This window comes from Neophocaena asiaeorientalis, unplaced genomic scaffold (genome assembly GCF_003031525.2).
Source record: "Neophocaena asiaeorientalis asiaeorientalis breed wild unplaced genomic scaffold, Neophocaena_asiaeorientalis_V1.1 scaffold49, whole genome shotgun sequence".
Lineage (NCBI taxonomy): Eukaryota > Metazoa > Chordata > Mammalia > Artiodactyla > Phocoenidae > Neophocaena > Neophocaena asiaeorientalis.
This window is the reverse complement of record NW_020172456.1, coordinates 6,382,559-6,405,049: the sequence shown is the minus strand read 5'-3', so window position 1 is coordinate 6,405,049 and position 22,491 is coordinate 6,382,559. Positions and strand designations below refer to the sequence as shown.

General features: G+C 40.1%; 3 protein-coding genes across 6 annotated transcripts in view; 2 read left to right on the top strand and 1 right to left on the bottom strand.

Annotated features, from left to right (window-relative positions):
* Positions 1-6,495, top strand: part of RBM25 (RNA binding motif protein 25) — a 55,018-nt gene extending 48,523 nt beyond the window's left edge. For both annotated transcript variants that reach the window (XM_024737789.1, XM_024737790.1), the window contains exon 19: positions 1,662-6,495. In XM_024737789.1, the coding sequence (XP_024593557.1) occupies positions 1,662-1,754 (93 nt within the window). In that variant the 3' untranslated portion in view covers positions 1,755-6,495. The remainder of the gene's footprint in view (positions 1-1,661) is intronic.
* Positions 6,496-9,889: 3,394 nt separating this feature from the next.
* On the bottom strand, positions 9,890-10,443 carry LOC112394913 (transcription and mRNA export factor ENY2-like). Its single transcript, XM_024737892.1, has one exon. It carries the CDS (start codon positions 10,226-10,228, stop codon positions 9,890-9,892), a length of 339 nt encoding a protein of 112 aa, XP_024593660.1. The 5' UTR covers positions 10,229-10,443.
* Positions 10,444-12,521: 2,078 nt separating this feature from the next.
* Positions 12,522-22,491, top strand: part of PSEN1 (presenilin 1) — an 80,042-nt gene continuing 70,072 nt past the window's right edge. Inside the window, exons 1-3 of one of the 3 annotated variants that reach the window (XM_024737782.1) lie at positions 12,527-12,662; positions 21,124-21,205; positions 21,298-21,425. In XM_024737782.1, the coding sequence (XP_024593550.1) occupies positions 21,351-21,425 (75 nt within the window). In that variant the 5' untranslated portion in view covers positions 12,527-12,662; positions 21,124-21,205; positions 21,298-21,350. Of the gene's footprint in view, positions 12,663-21,123; positions 21,206-21,297; positions 21,438-22,491 lie in introns of all 3 variants that reach the window. The other 2 variants (XM_024737780.1, XM_024737781.1) reach the window with 2 other exon arrangements.

The following is a 22,491-nucleotide window of genomic DNA, read 5'->3' as shown; positions in this document are numbered from 1 at the left end:
AAAAAAAAAATCAGGGAATTCCTGGCAGTCCAGTGGTTAGGACTCTACACTTTCATTTCATTGCCAAGGGCCCAGATTCGATACCTGGTGGGGGAACTGAGATCCCGCAAGTCATGCGGCCAAAAAAAAGAAAAAATCAGTGTTCTGGTTTGTGGCCTTGGCAGAGGTATAATCACTGTTGGTGAAGATGTCATGTGTCACTATTAATCCGTTTTGATCTGTTGAAATAGTTTGATATTTAGAGTATAATTAAACTCTACAGCTTATTCGCTTATATTGTTTTTGATTATTTTCTGGCTCATTGTTGATCAGAGTGGGAGGAAACCAATTGAGTTGGTGTTGTTAGCCAGTTCTGGTAATAGCTCATGGACCCTCTAAATATTTCTTGAATAAATGAGATGGAAATTTTAGCTCAAGTAGTATTTTGCTCTTACTAGAAATCTTTTTCAAACTGTACCTTTCCTCATTTTATGTAAGTTAATGAACTTTGGTTGCATTTTTGTACCTGGGTTCAATTCCTCATTAATTAGTGTTGCAGCGTAGTTCTTTTTTTTTTGGCTGTGGGATCTTCGTTCCCTGACCAGGGATTGAATCTGCACCCTTGGCAGTGAGAACGTGGAGTCCTAACCACTGGACCACGAGGGAATTCCCACAGCAGTTTTTTTTAAACTATGGGTTAAGTCTGGCTCATAGATGTCTTATTTAAGTTCTTTATTTGTCATCACTGAGAAATGTAAGGAAATTTCTCAGGAAAATCCATTTCTGGCTTGTTTTAGGTACTTACTGATTGTAATAATAAGCACTCTTCAAAGCACTTGGTACATATCAACTCTTTTAATTCCCACAGTAGAAGCAGTATGACATAGCTACTATAACCTGTCTTACAGATGAGAGAACTGAGGCTCATTGTGATTAAGTAACCCAACGAAGAATACGTAACTAATAAGAGGTAGAAGAGCTATTTGAATCCAAGTAGTCTGGCTAGAGATCTGGTTTGCTTAACTCCTAACCTGGCCTGCTTCTCCAGAGTCTTGGCAGCATTAGGCCAGATGCCATTATGACGGTGGTACCCTGGAACTCAGTCATTGCTGCCTTCTGTAGAAGGAAGCATGCTATTCCAGTTTACCACACAGCAGCCCTGGTGTAGAGTGCCACATGTGTGTGGGTGATGAGGGCAGGAGTAGTGCAGTGGTGAGGACATGATGCAACTAACTCATAGGTAGATAGAAAAAATAACTTGATTTGCCAAGGAGAAAAGACCTTTTATTTATTCAATAGTCTTGTGTCCCTTGTGATGATAGTGTTCACTTTGTTTACTCTACCCCAGATACTATATTAAAATGCTACACATATATTCTCATTTAATATTTCAGTGTCACTTATGTAATAAGTGCTCAATAAATGTTAAGATTGTGAGGTTCTTGGGGAGGGGTAAATGAGATACTCTGTATTAAGTATTATGTAGTTACATAACCAGTTCTGTCTAAATTACTGTGTTCTTTATAACATTTGCTTTCCTCAGGAAGTAGTTTTTCAAGACATGTATAAATAAATGCTTGCTGGTAGATAAAAACCTTTTTTATTCCAGTTACCTTATTGGGAGATGCTTATGATTGCTTCTCTTATGTGTGTGACTGTTTTTTGTCTTGTTCCTTTTCTAGGTACTTGATGAAGAAGCAGAAGTTTTTATAGTCAAGATGTGGAGATTATTGATATATGAAACAGAAGCCAAGAAAATTGGTCTTGTGAAGTAAAATTCTTTTTACATTTAGAGTTCCATTTCAAATTTCTTCTTTCCCATCCTTCACAGGACTTTAAATTTTTTTTTTTGTCTTCAAAGACGTTTGTGAGATCTGTAATTTTTTTTTAATGTAGAAAATGTGAATTTTTTTTGTCCTCTAATTTGTTAATGCCATGTGTACTCCCTTGGTTGTAAAGACATCTGAATCCTACCATGGTTCTCTTTATACTCACCAGGTACAAATTACTGGTATGTTTTATAAGCCGCAGCTACTGTACACAGCCTATCTGATATAATTTTGTTCTGCTGATTTGTTCCTTGTAAATATTAAAATGACTCGCCAATTCTTTTGCAGAATTGCACTTAATATTGAACTGTACTGTATAGGCACCAACATGAACAATTTTAAATTGAAAGAATACCAGTCATACCTATTACCCTTACCCCCTTGATCAAAAATGGCAGGCCCTCATGATGGCATGGAATTTAAAGTTAGAGTGCGAAAAGTAGCAGACAATCCATTCCTACTGTATCTCTGTATGAATGTGTTTGTGTGAATGTATGTATAAAAGTCTTACTTTTCCCTAATTTGCTTTGGAAGTTTCCCTGAAACATTTCCTAATTGAAGACTAGAATTGTAAAGGAAACTTGGTATTGTGCCAACCCAAATGTCTGGGATAATTAGGTTATTAGTCTCCCGGAGTATGGTATTCTCTTGTGGCAAGCAACAGTTTGTTGAGCGGAATGGGTTTTTCTGTTGAAAGCTGGCTGTGTCAGCCTCTTTTAAGGGAGTGTGAGTCATAGTGGTTTTCCCCCCTGATTTCATTGTTCAGGTATGAGGCAGATCCTTAGATTCTGGAGAGCTTTATTTAATGCATTTTTTGCACTAATTGGTCCTTAGTTTAATTTTGTACCCCTTTGTTTAAAAAAAAAAAAGCTTCATTCAAAAAGCTTAAGTGAAAAAAATCTTTTAAAAATAAGCAAAATAAAAAATTAGGCAATTTTACAGACTAGGAATGTTTGATAAAATACAATATGAATTTATCATGGCAATTTACAAAGTTTACATCTTATTTCTGAGGATAAAGTAAATCATTTAAAGCAGTTACCACTAGTTTTTTGTTTTGTAAAGGGTTTCTATCTTGTGTGTGTATATGTAGGCACACACCTTGTTTACCTCTGCTCATCAAAGTTTAAAAACGTACTGATGGTGTTCTTAGAGACATACATGGGGCTTTCTTTATGGTAGATCAGAAATTCACCAGGGAGCAAAATTACCTGAAAATGTAACAAGTTTTAAATAGTTCTTAACAGAAATTAGGTGCAGCTATTCCTGTGTCTGAGTATTTATTTTTTAAAAAAGATTGGGCGGGGGAGGGGTGTTAAAAAAAAGCATAAACTGAGCTTGAGTTACTAGATTTTTTTTAATCTTAAGAGGACATTTGAAAACACTGTTCTTAACATTGGACCATGACATGGTTCCATTATGTAAATATTTCAAATATTAAAAATGTATATATTTGATCTTGGGGACTCATTCTTTCAGAGTCTTGTTAAATAAATGGCATCATGTTGTAATTATGCGGTGCATACTAGAAACTTAACTTGAAAATATGGGCTGAATTTTTGACGGACTCAGTTTTTGAGTATTAGTAACTAAAGGTCAAAGAGGCCGTTTGCCTTATTTTGGATTAATCTAGACATCTGTGGAGATATTCCCCCCTTTAGTGTTATAATATTTTAAATTGTGGTTTCTGAAGGGAAAATTTTAGAAACATGCTCCTTACCATTTACAGATTCTTTTACTAGCCTTTTCTCAGATTGACCCCCAGCGTGACTCCCTGTTCAAGCAGTTTATTATGCCTCTCTATCTTTTACCATATTATTGCTTCTAAGGCATCATATTAGGTTGTTTTTATTTAGCCAGCATTAGCATGGAAGTTTATTCAGGTAGATTTAATTTTCCTTGCTTGGGTCTCTTCTGCTCTTTCAATTACATTTACCTTAAAAGGGCCCTTGTGTGAAACCCTTGGGGGCACATACCATATACTGCGTAACACTTCCAGTGAGATTTGTGTCAGGATCCCAAATTTATACGTTAACACTTTTGCAGCAAAACAGGAATGATCACAGTCAGTGGGTTAAAAGACCTACTACATTTACTACATTAATAGTTTAATGTCAGTTCAAGTCAGATTTTGCCACAAAGGTTAAACTTCAAGGTTTTCAGAGTTCTTATTTTTCAGGTTTGTATATAAAGAACTGGACGTGTATAAGCTGGCATATTGTAGTGTCAGGAAGAATACACATAAGAAAATTTTTACTAAATTGCTTGAACTTTCTGGGTTGTCTTTACCATTTGTCCATAGGTTAATTTCAACTTGGAAACCTTAGTTAATCCATATTGCCCATTCAGGTTGTTATAAAATTAGATGAATGTCTTGACAACCATTCTTGATGTGGCAGTTAGGAGGAAACCAATGTGCTTTTTCCTCATTTGACCCTGTAAATAAAATAATTTTAAATGTGTATATCTGTGTACAGGAAGAAAATGGTTTTTCTCAAACTTTAACATGCAGCTGAATCACCTGGGGGGATCTTGTTAAAATGCAGACTTAGGGCTAGAGTGGGCCTGAGAGTTTGTCTTTCTCACCAGCTACCACATGTTGCCACTGCTAAGTGATCCAAGAACTGCTTTGATTAGAAGATTAAAGTGTCTACTCAGTACTAGTATTTTATCCTAATAGATTGCACTAATGCAGCTTAATTTTCTTTTTAAGTTCATTTTAAGGAGAAAAACGTTTTTTGAGGCAAATAAAGAGGTAGGTATTATTTATGTTTATGAACATAAAGTAGTCTTCCAAAAAGGTTGCCTGAGAACAACTCCAATATTCTAGGCTTTATTCCCAGCCAGCCCCAGCACATTTTCTCCTGAGAGAAATTTATGTTGTTACTCGCTCTGAATCTTATCATAGCACTTCCTGATGTGTAATTAGAGGCCGATGATTATTTTGTGGAGAGTGCAGTTTCAGGTACTAATCAGGCATGGATACTAGATACGGTGGACAAACTGAGAAAACAGTGAGTTCAAGAGTCAAATTGTACTAAACATTATTAACATTTTTTTCTCCTTTAATATGAAGAAAAAAATTCAATGCAAATAAATGTAAGCAGGTATACAATGTGTATATGAGGCTTATTTACCCAGCTCTTTCAAATAAGTTCTATAAATGTTTCCACTTTCTACCCAAAAACTGCTGAAAGGTTTTATGTCAAAGTGGTTAACACATTTTTCCAAGTCATATTTCAGCCTTCTATTAATATGAAATTGAGAAATTGTTTTGCTTAGCAAAGATGGTGAAATTGATTTGTGAATACCAGTAGCTAAAGAAAGGTATTAGAAGGAATCCCAAACAGGCAAAGAAATAGGCAGTCTAAGTGTCGGGAAGAAAACTAGGGAAATTCACACGTGTATGTTTTAAACGCAGGAATTATTACTATTATATTCATACTATAGACCAAGGTGAGCTTATAATATTTGATAAACTGGTAGATTTTTCGAAATGTGATTATGTTAAATTATTGAAATATTGTTTATTTGCATTTGAATGCTTAATTTTCATCTTTATTTAAAAGATTCTTTGCCTTTCATTTTATTACTTGACTCATACGAAGGCTAAATTAGGATTGGCAATCTGAAATGCCCAGGAAGAAAAGATAATTTCTATAAACAAAAATGAATAAAAATTTTTTTCAAGCCATGTTGTTTGAATTAAATGACGCTCTAAGTCTGCCTACTCTGCCTCATCGTGTATTAGTTGGATAGATGACTTTTGGATTCTCTTGCACAGAGTGGTAGCTGAAATATTAAGCCAGGTAACCCATTCGTCTTTTTGTGTATGACTTACATTTGCCATTGAAGCACAATTAATATGTGCCATTCATGTTTTAAGCTAGATGGAGTGATAGACATAAATAAGATCTCTTTAGTAGCTGAGAGTCTAGTGGTGGAGAAAAAAATAATGAGAGGATCACTAATAGATATACAATGTACTATATGAACTGTCAAACTTGATGAGCTAACTTCAAGGTTGAGAGGAAAGGGATAGATAGTAGGAAGCTTCTCAGCAGAGGTAATAATATGTAGAGGGGACCTTAGAGATCATATAGTCTCTTTCTTTTTTGGCTGCACTGCAGGGCATGCTGGATCTTAGCTTGCACCCTCAGCAGTGAAAGCGCAGAGTCCTAACCACTGGACCGCCAGGGAATTCCCAAGATCACATAGTCTTAACTACTCACTGCAACACTGCTACAGTGTTCCTTAGGTAGGATATCTAGAGGCCTGCATATTGGATTCTATCTAATTCATGGTCTACATCTGCACTGTCAAGTTTTTTAATTCATTAAAATTAAATTTAAAACTCATTTCTTCAGTTACACTAGCCATATTTCAAGTGTTCAGAAGTGGTGTGTGACTAAATTGGATTTAAAAATCCAGTTTTTTGTTTGCAATATTCATATTTCAAGTGCTCAATAGCTGTATTTAGCTAATGGTTTCCAATACTGGGTAGACATTGCAGATTGAAGAACATTATTTTGACTAAAGAAAGTTACATTGGATAGATATGGTCTAGATGCTAATAGCCACCTAAGAGCAGAGGAAAGTGCTTGTTAATAAAATTCCCTCATAGGAAGCATTTTTAGCAAATCTTTGTTGAGGCAAAAAGTATTGTGAATTTAAAAATTGTTCTAAACAATTTTTCCTGGTTTTTTTCCTCATAACAAAAGGAAAAACTAGAGAACACTTCACATTGTAGAATCTAGAAACTATGAAGGTTCATTTTCTTCCCCTGTCAATTAAAAGATAATGGCAAATATACCCAGGTGAAGAGATTTGGCTAATTGTTACAGCAGGTGGAAAAGCTAGATATTAAAGTTTCATTTTGAGTATATTCTTGAGAAATTTTTTTTTAAACGGGGCCCAGGTGCTTTAAGAAGGAAATTAGATTTAATAAAATATTGACAGTCATACAGAACTTAAGACTAAAAATGCAAGATGAGTAAGCTAAAGCCAGCCCTTCATCTTGAGCTGTTCCAAATCTGAGCCAGATCCTTGCAAAGGATGAAAACGATGTGAGAGCTAGTAAGGTAGAATATGGTCAAGCACCTACTCTTGATGACAGTATTATTTTTCATTTTTCAATTCTGCTTTACTCCCATAGCAAACAGAGCAATGATGTATAAATAAAAGTAAACTGCTTTTATGTGGGAAGTGTTAATAAATTGGATTGCCTTGCTGAATCTATGGTGTAAAGAACTGGCCTTGAATCTTGACTTTATTTACTTGTGACTAGTGACTGCTCTAGCCTCTCTAGAGGCTCGAACAGCCCCTCTCCCCAAGTAGCTCTAACAGGTCCGGCACTGGATTTCCTGTCTGCTTCATCTTTCACTGCTTACTATTGATTTTTGCCACCATTTTTTTTTCTTTTCTTTTCTTTTGGTCATTTATTTCTCCATTCCTGCTTCCAAGTTCCAGACACTTCTGGGGAAAATATAAATACACCACTGCAGATAGTCTGGACCCTCTACTATTTTTCTCATTCTTTTACTGAACTTCACTTCTTAACCACAAACACTGCAGCTTTTATAGTTCTTAAACTTCCAGTGCTGGGACTTCCATGGTGGTCCAATGGTTAAGACTGCACTTCCACTTCAAGGGAAACAGATGGTTTCAATCTGTGGTCAAGGGACTAATATCCTGCATGCTGTGCGGCATGGCAAAAGAAAAAAACTTCCAGTGCTATCTTAGGTAGGTATGAATGAGTAAAAGTCATTTGATTTTCCCTCTTACTTAGCAAAAACTCTCAAGGTTAACAAAAGCTTAACTTTAAAAGAGTCATTTAGGCATATTCTCTTCAGTTTATGACATAAATCTTGAACCTTTGCTTTCTATAATTAAGGATGGGTACTCCTATCCAGAAGACCTCCCCCACTCATGTTTCTGGTTTCTAACTACAGTTTGCAGTTTCTTGAGCCTTGCTCTGGAGTTTCCGTTATCTTCTTTCTTCCTTCAGGCTGGAGTAAGTTTTTAAACAAAAACAAACCTTAGGTCTTCTCCTTTTCACTACAGTAGAGATTCCACAAAGAGTAGCTTATAGTTATATGTACTCTCCAAAATTTTTTTTTTAACATCTTCGTTGGTGTATAATTGCTTTACAATGGTGTGTTAGTTTCTGCTTTATAATGGAGTGAATCAGTTATGCATATGTCCCCACATCTCTTCCCTCTTGCATCTCCCTCCCTCTCACCCTCCCTATCCCACCCCTCTAGGTGGTCACAAAGCACCGAGCTGATCTCCATGTGCTATGCGGCTGCTTCCCACTAGTTATGTTTTACATTTGGTAGTGTATATATGTCCATGCCATTCTCACTTTATCCCAGCTTATACCCTTCCCCTCCCCGTATCCTCAAGTCCATTCTCTTAGTAGGTCTGCATCTTTACCATCTTGCCCCTAGGTTCTTCTGACCATTTTTTTTTTCTTTTTTAGATTCCATATATATGTGTTAGCATACGGTATTTGTTTTTCTGACTTCACTATGACAGTCTCTAGGTCCATCCACCTATCACTACAGATAACTCAGTTTTGTTCGTTCTTATGGCTGAGTAATATTCCATTGTATATATGTGCCACATCTTTATCCATTCATCTGTTGATGGACACTTAGGTTGCTTCCATGTCTTGGCTATTGTGAATAGAGCTGCAATGAACATTTTGGTACATGACTGTTTTTGTTGTTTGTTTTTTTTTTTTTGCGGTACGCGGGCCTCTCACTGTTGTGGCCTCTCCCGTTGCAGAGCGCAGGCTCAGCGGCCATGGCTCACGGGCCTAGCCGCTCCGCGGCACGTGGGATCTTCCCAGACCAGGGCATGAACCCGTGTCCCCTGCATCGGTAGATGGACTCTCAACCACTGCGCCACCAGGGAAGCCCTACATGACTCCCTTTGAATTATGGTTTTCTCAGGGTATATGCCCAGTAGTGGGATTGCTGGGTCATATGGTAGTTCTATTTTTAGTTTTTTAAGGAACCTCCATACTGTTCTCCATAGTGGCTGTATCAATTTACATTCCCACCAACAGTGCAAGAGAGTTCCCTTTTCTCCACACCTTCTCCAGCACTTATTGTTTGTAGATTTTTTGATGATGGCCATTTTGACTGGTGTGAGATGATATCTCATTGTAGTTTTGATTTGCATTTCTCTAATGATTAATGATGTTGAGCATTCTTTCATGTGTTTGCAATCTGTATATCTTCTTTGGAGAAATGTCTGTTTAGGTCCTCTGCCCATTTTTGGATTGGGTCGTTTTTTTGATATTGAGCTGTACGAGTTGCTTGTATGTTTTGGAGATTAATCCTTTGTCAGTCGCTTCATTTGCAAATATTTTCTCCCATTCTGAGGGTTGTCTTTTCGTCTTGTTTATGGTTTCCTTGCTGTGCAAAAGCTTTTAAGTTTCATTAGGTCCCATTTGTTTATTTTTGTTTTTATTTCCATTTCTCTAGGAGCTGAGTCAAAAAGGATCTTGCTTCCAAATTTCTTAAGTCTCAGTCAGTAGTCTGTATCTCTTCATTCCACTGGTGACTGGTGATAGCCTAAATGAGACTCTGGCTTTTTAAGAGGCTACACCCTAGTTTACCTCTTAGCACTATGGATGTTTGCTCTCTATTTGGGACTCTTCTTTCTTGGTGTCTAGGATGTCACTTTAGCCTTGTTCTTCTAGTCTGTATCTTTTTTTTTTTTTTAACAAGATGGGACATATATTATAAAATATAGGAATTCAAAAGAGGCATACACTACATCCAAACAATCAGAAGAGGCTGCTTCCCTCTCCTCAATTGTTATTACAGAGATTTGCTTACTTAACGTTTACATACTTAACACTTAAACTATATTAGCTGCTTGACTTTTAACAAATCTGATGAATTATTAATAAAGTCCCATTTATTCCAAAATCCAAGGAAACTTCAAACTCATTCATGAGATAGTTATTAAAATAACACATTTAGGGGGAAAAATCTATACAATTGTATACATTACTGAAAACTGTATAGCATCATACAAAAAAGGATTTTATTTTGGGAAATCAATTCCTAATTTATGGCAAGTTTTACTTTCAGAAATAAACCACAAAACAACAATCTAAATTCAATCTTAAAGGCTGCATGCTGAGCAAGGAATGTTCTTATTCTTTGTAGGAGCTCCTTTACACTATCAGGTACCAGGGCTCTGCATTTTGGTGTGATTTCAGCCACCAAGTCATCAACGGTAACGTGTTCTAGTCCTTTTTCTTTAATTACTTCTTTGCAGTGTGACTTCAACTGATCCTTCCAGCCACATTCAATTAATTTAGGTCTCAGTAACTCTTTGACGCATTCTCTTTCTGTCAACTTTGGGTTAATTACTGCTCTCATCTGCGCATCTTTGTTCATCTTGCTAATCACATTCTTTTCAGCTGTCCAGACCTCGACCCTCAGTAGCTCCGGCACCTAAGCACACAGAAAGCTAGCATACGCATTTCCGGGAAGGGGTCTAGTCTGTGTCTTTTTACTGGTTCTTCCTCAGCGCTTTCTGGGTTTCCATATTCCTAAAAAGGTGAAGAAATACAGAAAACTAGAGGAAAATTTATCTTTAGTCCAGTAATTCAGCCACTGGTTGCTTTTTTAATCAATTTTATTTCCTTTTTGCAGGAATGTGTTTTGATGTATGCATTAATGTTATGTCTTATTTTTTAATTAACAGGATTAGAATGTTTCTGTTACACATAATCTTCATAAACATTTATTTATTTTTGCGGTACGCGGGCCTCTCACTGTTGTGGCCTCTCCCGTTGCGGAGCACAAGCTCCAGACGCGCAGGCTCAGCGGCCATGGCTCACGGGCCCAGCCGCTCCGCGGCATGTGGGATCTTCCCGGACCAGGGCATGAACCCGTGTCCCCTGCATCGATAGGCGGACTCTCAACCACTGCGCCTCCAGGGGAGCCCTTCATAAACAATTTTAATGATATTAGGTGAAGTGGGTGAACCATCCTTTATTGTAGGACATCTAGCATTCCAATTTTTGCTATTAATAATACTCCATGAACATCTTTGCACAAAAGTTTTGTATTGAGATTGTTTCTAAGAATAGTTTGCCAGAATTTTAATACTTTCTACTTACATCCCAGATTGCATTCAAAGAGATTGAACTAGTTCACAAATGGATGGTTTTTAGCCTATGCTTGTTTGACAAATGTATTGAACTGTTTAATGTGCTAGGCATTGTTCTCAGCATTTGCAATATATGTGAACAAACGGGCAAAAATTCCTACCCTTGTGAAGTTTGAGGACGGAAGAGAGAACTTTAAAAAAAATTGTTGGGCTTCCCTAGTGGCGCAGTGGTTGAGAGTCCGTCTGCCGATGCAGGGGACACGGGTTCGTGCCCGGGTCCAGGAGGATCCCTACGTGCCGCGGAGCGGCTGGGCCCGTGAGCCATGGCCGCTGAGCCTGCGCGTCCGGAGCCTGTGCTCCTCAACGGGAGAGGCCACAACAGTGAGAGGCCTGCGTACCGCAAAAAAAAAAAAAAATTGTTTTTGGAGGGTGTCAACCTTTTTGTTTTCCCAACATTCTCTGTTAATAGAAAAACTTGCTACTGCTACTTCTGTTCTTAAATATAAAGTGTGTAAAACCTATTTAAAACCGGTCATGTATTCGACGGGGGCAGGGAGGAGAGATGGCTCTAGGAATATGAAGGGTTATCTTGGGGGAAGAATTTAAGAGAAATAAAAAAATCTCATTTGGCCAGATGCCATGTTATTGATTTCAGTTTTCTGATTACCTGTGAATTTGAACATTTCTCCATTGTTCACCTTTGGTTTTACATGATAGTACTCATTGTTAGCTTTCAGATGAATGTATGTGTGTGGTATGCTACTTAAGGAGTTATTGGTACTGTTTTTACAGCCATTTGAATGGAAAGCTGGAAGACGCAAAAATCAAACAACCATAGAGCAACTCACTGTGTACCAGATACTATGTTAGGTTTTGGGATTACAAAAATAACACGATTGGGCTTCCCTGGTGGCGCAGTGGTTGAGAGTCCGCCTGCCGATGCAGGGGACAAGGGTTCGTGCCCCGGTCAGGGAGAGGCCGCGGCGGTGAGAGGCCCGCGTACCGCAAAAAAAATAAAAATAACACAATTTATGCTCTCTGAAAGCTTACCATCTAGGGAAACTGGTTCTTACACTTGAAGCGGAAGAATCCCAGACGATGTTTGTTTAAAATGCAGTTTCTCACCCACCAAAAGTTTTGATTCATTGGGTAGGGGATGGAGGGCACAGGTAGTTACAATTTAAGTTAGCTTCCTTTTGATTGTGGTGCGGCTGATTCGCACTGAGAAACACTGTACAAATAGGACTATAGAGAAATGAAAGGAACGTTAGATTTAAGATGCCAGCACTTGTAGGAGAAGCACACACTGGGTCCAGTTTACGTAGAAATTTTGATCCTCAGCTCAAGAGCAGTAGATCTCTGACAACCTCATACCGGTGCTGGCACCATCAGGGGTCGGAGGGTGCTGAGAGGGGAGCAGGGTGTCCCTCCGGGTCGGAAGGCCAACGGGAACGCAGGGTCTCCTCCTCAGTCCCCACTCACCACCGGAAGATCCACCCACTTCCTCGGGTCCACGCCCCTCCGCCTTTGGCCCCGCCCCTCGGGGGGCTGGTCACCAACGACGCTGGGGCCGGAAGTGACGACACCGATGAGGCCTTTTGGGCGGGGCCTGGGCCGGGCCGCTCCAAAGGCCGCGATTTCACATCGGAAACAAAACAGTGGCTGCTCGGGAAGAAACCTCAGCTGCTAGAGGCCGGTGGTGGCGGCGAGGAAAGGGTAGGTGCCCGATGGGGAGCTGGGGAGAGAGAAACACACCTCTCATCCGGTGCCGACACGGGTGGCTGCGGGCAGGGCCGGGCCCTTTGTCGTTGTCCGGGCCGCGGAGCCGGTGTCCTCGAGAATGGGGAGCGGGGTGCGGTCGGGCGGGCACCAGGGAACCCCGTGTGGAGAACGAGTAGGGGCGGCCCGTTTCTCGGGCTCCGGGCGCGGCGCGCGATCAGGTTGAAAAGAGATTCCCCTTCGCAGCCTTGGTCCGGAAGTGCTGGTTTTCCGAAGACATCTCAGGGCGCAGGTGCCTTGGGCGGGGATTGACCGTCTTGCCTGGAGTGGAGCAGGAGAAAGAGGAAGCGCCTGGTGCTGGGTCTGGTTGAGCAACTGTTGAAACTCTGCGCCTTATGCCCTGAATGTGTCCTTGTCCAGGGGAAGCGAGTGGCACTCAGGGCTAAGTTCCTTCTGTCTCAGTTCGGGACGGAATACAACAGGGTCTGCCTGATCGGGACTGTCACGAGGCATATATGTCCAGTGCTTTGCATGTATTTTAGGTACTTGACGTTTTCATCTCGCCCAAATTCCTTTCAAATAAATATCTGCTTCTCTTGTAGGAGAGTAACTTAATAATTTTAAAAGCATTGCTTGCCTGCTTTGGACAAGATGAATAAAGTGTGCAAGGTTTACTATGTGAGATACGAATAGTATGCAAATTATGGCAGAGTACATTGTAAAAGTCATAGTATTCTCTGAAGTTTGAGGCAGGTAGAGATTACATCTGGTTAAGGGCATCTTGTTATTTACGTTATCTTTTACAATGGAAAGGTTTACACCCTCGGAGTTGAATTGAGAGCATTATATCAGAGGGTGTACTAGGAAGAGGGGCCCTCTGGATGCTAAGCGTCCAGTGACCCAGTGTGCACATTTAATAACTGTTATGAAGGATAAAAACAGGAAAGTAGATTGGAGCCTGTTGCATTTGGCTGATTTCAGTCACCTGCAAAAGCCAATTTCAGTTCTCCTTAACTCATTTGCAGGGTTCAGCCAACTTAAACCCCCTCCCACCTCCATTTAATAACAAGCCCTTAATAATGAAAAGGAGCCTATTTATTGAGTGGATGGATTCCCTCACCTCTACCCGCCTTCCCCAAAGTAAAGTAGATGATAGAAGCGGCATCAATCATCAGCTTTTCCATTCGTCTACTCCTCGTCCTTGGGTAGATAGTTACCACAATTCTGGGCATACTTTCCTCTGAATGGATATGATCTAGTGCTGAATTTTAAGTTAATGGCTGCCCCTAGTCCTAGACTGCTGTGTGAATTTCCATTTGGGGAGAACTGGAGGATTGGAGTTGGTCTCTGAGAATCATTCTAGCAGGAAAGACATAACATTTGTCAGCAAGGCTAATGTGGTCCTCTTCTCTCTCAGATCCAGGTTGCCTCTGCTCCTGCTATCCCACTACTGTTACATCAGATTGCAGGGAGAGACTTCTTTGGATGTACTCTGAAAAACCTTTCAGAGCCCGCTAATACTGCCTCTCCTTCATGTGATAGATGCCAGGCAGATTTGGAAGGTGTTTTGAGCTTTGCTTTTCATAAGTTTTGTGATAAGAACTTTGCTTTAGGTACGTGGGGGCTAGAATGGATAAGAGATTTGAGGTGACTTTTGCATAATCCGGGTGAGATATAATGAAAATTTGACCTTTGGTGGTGGCAGAAGCTTAGAAAGGAAGAGTATCATCATGAAGAGGACATAACAGCCAATTGAGGCGCAAGGAGTAAAGTGTAAAGTTGACTAGGAGGCTTTAAGTTTAGAGAATGGGGGAGACGATTACAGAAATAAGGAAGTTAGAGGCAAAGAACTAGTCTAGAGAGGAAGATGATGAGGAAACAGTTTGGAAGTCTCACTTTTGAAGTGCCAGCAGTTAAATATCCCATGGACAGGCCTGGAGCTGTAAACATGGGTCACTTAAATAGACTTAGCAGTTGATGTTGGAGCAGTGGAGGAGATGCCTAAGGAAAGAGGGGGGACAAGGAAGCCCAGGCAGAGCCTTAGGAACACTTATAATGGGGGGGTGGAAGAGGATGAGGAACCAGCTGAGGGGAATGAGTGGTGGGAGGAGAACCTCCATAGTGCAGTGTCATAAAAACTGAGGAAGGGAGGGAAGCTTCAGGAAGGAAAAGGTTGTCAGGGATTTTCAGTATTAAGCCTGTTTGTAGGAGAGAAAACCTGAAGCTTTAGAGCAGTACTGTCCATTAGAAACATAATGTGAGCTACAAAGGTTAATTTTACATTTTCTAATGAGCAAAAATTTTTGAGATAGAAATAGGTAAAATTAACTTGAATGATATATTTTATATAACCCAATACATTTAAAATATTTTTATTTCAACATGTAATTAATGTAAAAACATACTTGTCTGTCTTCCCCTCTAGATAGTAAGCTCCTTAGGTGAACAGAAGCATCATCTGATTCACTGGCACCCCTGGTACCTATCACAGTGTATGGTTATGTAGAAGAAACCCAATAAGTATTTGTTGATTAAAGGGTATTAATATTTGGTTTTCACAATGCCTTGTACAGTTCCTTAAGTTGATCTAAAGCAAATGAGAGAATGCAAGTATTGCTGAGTATAGTCAGTGATTTACGAATTAATTAGGTGTGAATAGTCATTTTCTTCATTAAAGATTAGTTGTGTTCTACCCATTTCCACAACAAATTTGATACAATGACTCAGGGTAATTATATCTTCCATGTAGAAATTAAATTTGGGGGGGAAAAGAATCTATAATAATACAGAACCATGGTCCCATATCCACAATTCTCAAATCCAAAAGCTCCTGAAAAAAGTGAAAGGATAAGCAACACTCTTTGGGTTTCACTGTCTCCCATCACCCTCAGATGGGACCATCTAGTTGCAGGAAAACAGGCTCAGGGCTCTCACTGATTCTGCATTATGGTCAGTTGTATAATTATTTCATTATATAGAAATAAAGTGCACAAGAAATGTAATGCGCTTGAACCATCTTGAAACCATCCCCCCACCCCCGGTCCCTGGAAAAGTTGTCTTCCACGAAACCGGTCCCTGGTGCCAAAAAGGTTGTGGACCGCTCGCTGCCTTAGAACATTAGCTCTCGCTCTGCTTAAAGGGGACAGCTAAGACATTCTGCTTTTCTTGTCTTGTTCTGGGGCCCAGACTGAAGGGGCAGTGGCTACCCAAAGTAAGTTCTTCATGAGGGAACAGCAGAAGTACAGAAGGCAAGGCTACCTGCACAAGCACAGTTTAACTGTCTGTGCCACATCTGCCAAAATCCCATCAACCAAAGCAAGTCATAAGATTGTGCCCAAAGGCCTGGAGTGGGTAGTAGACTGCACCTACCTTGAGGCCAAAGCAAGTCACAGAGCCAAGCTCAACATCACTGGAGAGAAGTATTCCTCCCTTGGGGATGCTGGGGGAGGGAGTGAATATTTGCTGAATAATAATCTAATCTACCACAGATGGTTCACAGAAGTAGAGTGGGAAGGAAGGAGGGAAAAAAAATCACCAAATAGGATGTATCGCTATCCCTGCTCTTTTTAGAGCCTACCACTTTCACAAAGCCTCTTGTAGGGCTGGGGAAATTATTTGCTCCTGGCCTCTTAAAATTCTGAGGGTCTTTCTAGGCTGTATTCCTGAAGTTTTAAATTAATTTCAAGTTATTTTTATTTATTTTAATTTGTTACCTTGGATGGGCTTCCCTGGCAGTCCAATGGTTAAGACTCCGCACTTCCAGTGCAGGGGGCACGGGTTCAATCCCTGATCAGGGAACTAAGATTCCACATGCCGCGTGGCATGACCAAAAGAAAAAAAATTGCTACCTTGGGATGTAGTGATAGACAGAAATGTACTTTTCTGTTGGTGTTTCCTTAAATGGAATTTTTAATAAGCTCCTTTTTGGGATTTTAAACACTGCTCCTGTGATACTTTTCAAAGTGCTGATGGATAGGTTTTCTGGCTAGACAGACTTTTCTGTTCAGCACATCTGAACTTCAAGATTATTTGTATTCTCTTGGAGCTTTTTTTTAGTCTTTGTGTACAATAAAAAGAAATTGTAGTTGCCCATCAGAGAAGGATTTTTTTTTTCCTTTTGTCTGATTGAGCAAGTGTCTTGAGAAAAAAGGAATGGATGGCAGTGAATTCGAGTGTTGTGCTGTATCAGTCTCAGAAAATCTTCAGCAGTTGGCCGGAGAGAGAAAACACCAAAATCTACTTACATTCCTACTCCCACTCCCTATGCAATCCAGGTCACACGAAAGATCCTCACTTCCCAACAACTGTCTTTTCTTGCTCTCAGGGCACTGTTAAGAATGTTACAAAGTCCACTGGTGTCTTTTGCCGCGCTGCAGGAACAGTGGGTCCGGGAACAGTGGGTCGTTGGCTTTCTCCGTGCAGTCATCAATTGTTTTCAGCTGTTACTGGACCAGAGTCAAATCCAGCTTTGCCTGCCCCTTTCTTTGTACCAACAATGATTGTCTGTACCAACAATAATTGTCTGTTCACCAGACCTGACTGAAGACCTAGCTAACCCTGTTGCCTACCTTTGCTTCCTACTGAGCTCCATGGAAAGAGCAGCTCTTCCAGGGAGAGTCACCCTGCAGCATTGTGATCTTCAACACATCAGTGGTGGCATGAGCTTTCTCCTGTTGAACTGGCAAACACCTGGGCTGGGCATCAGAAGATCTGGGTTCTGGAACTGGTGTTACTTGCCTCATAGTTGTACACTGACAAATTTTTTCACCTTGCCTGAGCCTTAGTGTTTTACATGTAAATACAGATGTGTCTTTTAAATACAGTCGTCCCTTGTGGTTGAGGGGGTGGGGGTGAAGGAGAAGTGGTTTCAGGACTCCCACCACCCCCCACCCCCATGGGCACCAAAATCCTCAGATGCTCAAGTCCCTTATATAAAATGGCATAGTATTTGCATGTAGTCTACACACATCCTCCTGTATACTTTAAATCATCTCTAGATTACTTATAATACCTAATACAATGAAATGGTATGTATATAGTTGTAAATACAATGTATTTATTTGCTGGCACAAGCAAATTAGGTTTTACTTAATTTTGGAATTTTTTTCAAATATTTTTGATATGCAGTTGGTTCAGTCTGGGTCGACTGTAGTATTGGAATATGTTAAAGTGACTACTGTATTATAGATGATTCTTACAAGATTCGTCTGAGAAAGCTCCAGTATGATAATCAGTTTGTGTGATTTCTTTTAATAGTTGGACAGATCCTATAAGCATAAGATTAATAATGGGAACCACTTAAATTAAAATGACCAGATTCTCATTATAGCTTATCTTTAAAAAAAAAAAAAAAAAGAAGTACCAGGACTGTTATATTGGGAATGCTTTTGAAACTAGTTTTTTTTTCTTTAATAAATTTATTTTATTTTATTTATTTTATTTTTGGCTGTGTTGTGTCTTCATTGCTGCACACGGGCTTTTCTCTGGTTGTGGCGAGCGGGGGCTACTCTTCGTTGCCATGTGCAGGCTTCTCATTGCGATGGCTTCTCTTGTTGTAGAGCACGGGCTTCAGTAGTTGTGGTGCCCAGGCTCAGTAGTTGTGGCTCGCAGGCTCTAGAGCACAGGCTCAGTAGCTGTGGCGCATGGGCTTAGTTGCTCGGCGGCATGTGGGATCATCCTAGACCAGGGCTCGAACCCGTGTACCCTGAATTGGCAGGTGGATTCCCAACCACTGCGCCACCAGGAAAGCCCTGGCACTAGTTTTTAATTTCTAGTTAGACCAGTTATTGAAGTTTAAGATCTCATTTACTACTTTTTTTTTTTAAGATCTCATTTATGTCAAAGCAATAGTTTTACTAGTAATAAAAATCAGCTCAGTGTGTCTTAATGCTCACTGTTACAAACTCCTAGATGGCAGGGATGAAATTTTATATAGAGGCAAAGTAGTGTAATACGTGAACCTTTGCTTTGCTCCTTTGCTTACTGAATGTGACTTTGGGCACATTCATGAACTTCTGTGTGCCACGTTGTTTTCATCTGTAAAATGGGTAAAGTGAACATAATTAATTAAATCCTCTCAGTGTCTGTCTTTGAGTTTTGATATAAGTAGACAGCCAGTAAACTCCTGTTTAGTGAATGAACAATCACTTTTCTTCTGCTCATATTGTACCTGTAAATGTACTACAGTTTATTTACTTTTTATTTATTTTTGCCTGCAGCGCCTTTTCTTGCCTTTTGCTTGTTTCATTTGGCTAACACTGTCTTGCTTACTTGGTTTTGTTTCTGAGGGATTGTATGAGAATATCAGTGACAGATTTCTAAGGGTTTTTTTGTAATAGAGCTGTACTTTAAATGACATGGTGTAGTCTTCAGAGCAGCCAGTGGAGGTAACCAGTTGCAACTTTTTCTGTTTGCCGTCCTGTGGCATTTCTGCATTAGCTGAGGTAGTAGGTGCTGTACTAAATGTTTTTGTGAAAAAGAAGGGAATAATATGTGCTGTGTTGCTGATCATTAATGCTACATTAATGTTAAATTTTCAATTAGATAGTCAACTTTTAAAAATATAGAAGCATAGAAGCATAGGTCAGGACATTTACTTTCAATACTTTGAAAATATAACTGTTCTATTGGAATCTACCTCCCTTTTGGGTAAGCTAACATACATATTGCCAAACCCTAAATATAGGTTTACACCCACAAAAATCTATTTGACTTTTTAAATTGAAGTATATAGGAATGTGCACAGATCGTAGGTGTACAACTCAGTGAATTTTCACAGACTGAAACCTCTGTGTAACTAGCACACAGATCAAGAAACAAAGCATTACCAATACCCCCAGAAGCTTCTTGTGTACCCCCTTCCAGTGATTAACCCCCATAAAAGTAACTATTGAATCTAGTCTTAATTTTAATTCATTTTATTTTTAAAACAAATTAATATTATATATTTAAAACAGAATTGCATAAGTACATCATGTTTAGTTAATATTAATTAGCAATCCTCTGATCTCATACCAGCTAACTATGGGCTGAAGTTGGAGGGGAGGATAAAGGTAGGCACAGTATTTATTTATTTTATTATTATTATTTTTAAAATATTTATTTATTTATTTGGTTGTGCTGGGTCTTAGTTGCAGCAGGCGGGCTCCTTAGTTGTGGCTGATGGGCTCCTTAGTTGCAGCTCACCCGGCTCTTTAGTTGTGGCATGCAAACTCTTAGCTGCAGCATGCATGTGGGATCTAGTTCCCTGACCAGGGATCAAACATGGGCCCCCCGTGGAGCGCGGAGTCTTAACCACTGTGTTACCAGGGAAGTCCCAGGCACGGTATTTAAAAGCATGTAGGATAGGAACTTCTCTGGCAGTCCGGTGGTTAAGACTCTGCGCTTCCACCGCAGGGAGTGGGAGTTTGATCCCTGGTGGAGCAATTAAGATCCTGCATGCCGCATGGCGTGGCCAAAAATTTAAAAAAGCATGTAGGATAAAAGGGAAAGCGTACCTTGATTAAGAATTTGTCATGATTCGAATGATCCAAATATAGGTCATTAAAGGTTAATTGGAAGTCAATACCTTTACTAGAGGAAAAAGTTGCTTTATGTGTTTTTGATGAAAAAATCATTAGAATAAGAAAGAATATTTAGAGTGTAGAAGTTCCTGAAGTTAAAAGTAAAAATGAAACAAGACATTAACAAAATGCTTTCATGTAAATATGTACATGGTAATGTTTTGGATACTATAAGTGAATTAGAATACTGCTTAGGTATGCAAACAGATTTTTTTCCTTCTATATTTCTGAAGACTTTCAATGAAAAGGATAGTTGAAGTCATAAGGAATCGGCTGATGGAAATGCAGGTAGACAGGCAAATGGGAATGTGGCCCCCAGGAGGCTGAAGTGTGGGAGACAGAATGATGATGTGTGTAAGCAAGGCTGTGCCAGGTTGCAGAGTAGAGGCTGGGAGTTAGGAGTCTGCGATTTTGGTCCTGGTCTGCCCAGTTGTGTGCTTTTAAGCAAGTCACTCAACTTGGGTGCCCTTTTGCTTTTGTAAAATAGATATGTTACCTGTTTACCCTGTCTTGGGTCATTGTGGTAAAGAAAAAAAATGAGATGATAAAAAGAAATTTTGCAAAATTAAAAGCACTAGACAAATAATTTTATGGTGATGTAAATTAGGTTGGATTGGAAGAGGGATGTTGATGAGAACATTCTTTAAGATCATTTAGCTCCCTTTGCTCTAGATCTGAAATCATTAGATATCATCCTGATTGAAAATATTTGGTTTCTCAAGTAGATCTACTCATTACCAAGAGGTATCTTGAGCTGACAAAAGTTTGTCAGTTGAAGGTCCTGGCAAATTAATACATTACTGGTTTACAAATTAGTCTTATAAGTATTTAATTGGTGTGAATGGGTTTACTAGGATTTGACCAACTCTGGGTAACCCAGTAAAATCCTATTTCAGACCTAATCCAGGAGCCTGCAAGTGACAGCAGCCTGTGAGGTCCTTAGAAAGCTTGGCCTGGAGGATAACACATGAAAGAAAGGTTTGTTTTTGGTGAAAGTAACTTATGAAAGTGTTTCAAAATAAAAGTATAACTGTAATGCACAAAAGACTGTTTTCTTTTTCCCTTTTCAGAACCCCAAGAGGCTCTGTTTTCTGTGAAAAAGTATTTCTGTACAGTTGCTCCAATGACAGAGTTACCTGCACCCTTGTCCTACTTCCAGAATGCACAGATGTCCGAGGACAACCACCTGAGCAATACTGTACGTAGCCAGGTACAGTGTCAACCTCTACAACTGCCCTTTCAGACTGTGGATTCAGTGACCACCCTCCCTCGCCTCCAGGAGAGGCTCAGGGGGCTGAGCAGGCTTTTTCTACTTTATCAAATTTACATATTTGCTGAACTTCAAATAAGGGAAAGCATTGTACCATTTGGTGCAGGGGACACAAGGCTGTGTGAGACTTGGGTGTTGATACAGTTCCTCCCTGGCTCAGGCATCACCTCCTCCTCTGAGGCCTTTTCCAACTTCCCCGGCTATTTATTATTTTACCTAGCTTGCTCTTACTCTTCTATGAGCGGAGTACATTTTATTTACTTTTAGTTTTTCAGTGCCTAGCCTGGTTCTTTTATTTTTTTTTCTTTCTTAATTTTTTTTCTTTTTTAATATATTTTTGTCTGTGTTGGGTCTTCCTTGCTGCATGCAGGCTTTCTCTAGTTGTGGCAAGCGGGGGCTACTCTTCGTGCAGGGCACGGGCTTCTCATCGCGGTGGCTTCTCTTGTTGCGGAACACAGGCTCGAGGTGTCTGGGCTTCAGTAGTTGCAGCACGCGGGCTCAGTAGTTGCAGCACACAGGCTCTGGAGCACAGGCTCAGTAGTTATGGCTCACAGGCTCTAAGGCGCACGGGCTTCAGTAGTTGTAGTGTGTGGGCTCTAGAGCACAGGCTCAGTAGTTGTGGTGCACGGGCTTAGTTGCTCCGCAGCATGTGGGATCTTCCGGGATCAGGGCTTGCACCCGTGTCCCCTGCATTGGCAGGCGGATTCTTAACCACTGTGCCACCAGGGAAGACCCTAGCCTGGTTCTTGACAGTGCTCAGTAAATGCTCATTGACTGAATGATGAATGCAGGGCTACGGGTATAAGTCCTAGGATAGGTCAAAGGAGAGAATCAGGAAAGGGGGTGTAGTCAGTGGCATGGGACACAGACACTTCACTGGCTATACACATAGACCAGAGCTGCCTGCCACTCTGTTAGCTAACCATTACAGGTTGAAGGCAGTCCACAAATGGCTTGTGAGATGGCTGGGGCATCAGCCGCATTTTTAGAGGTG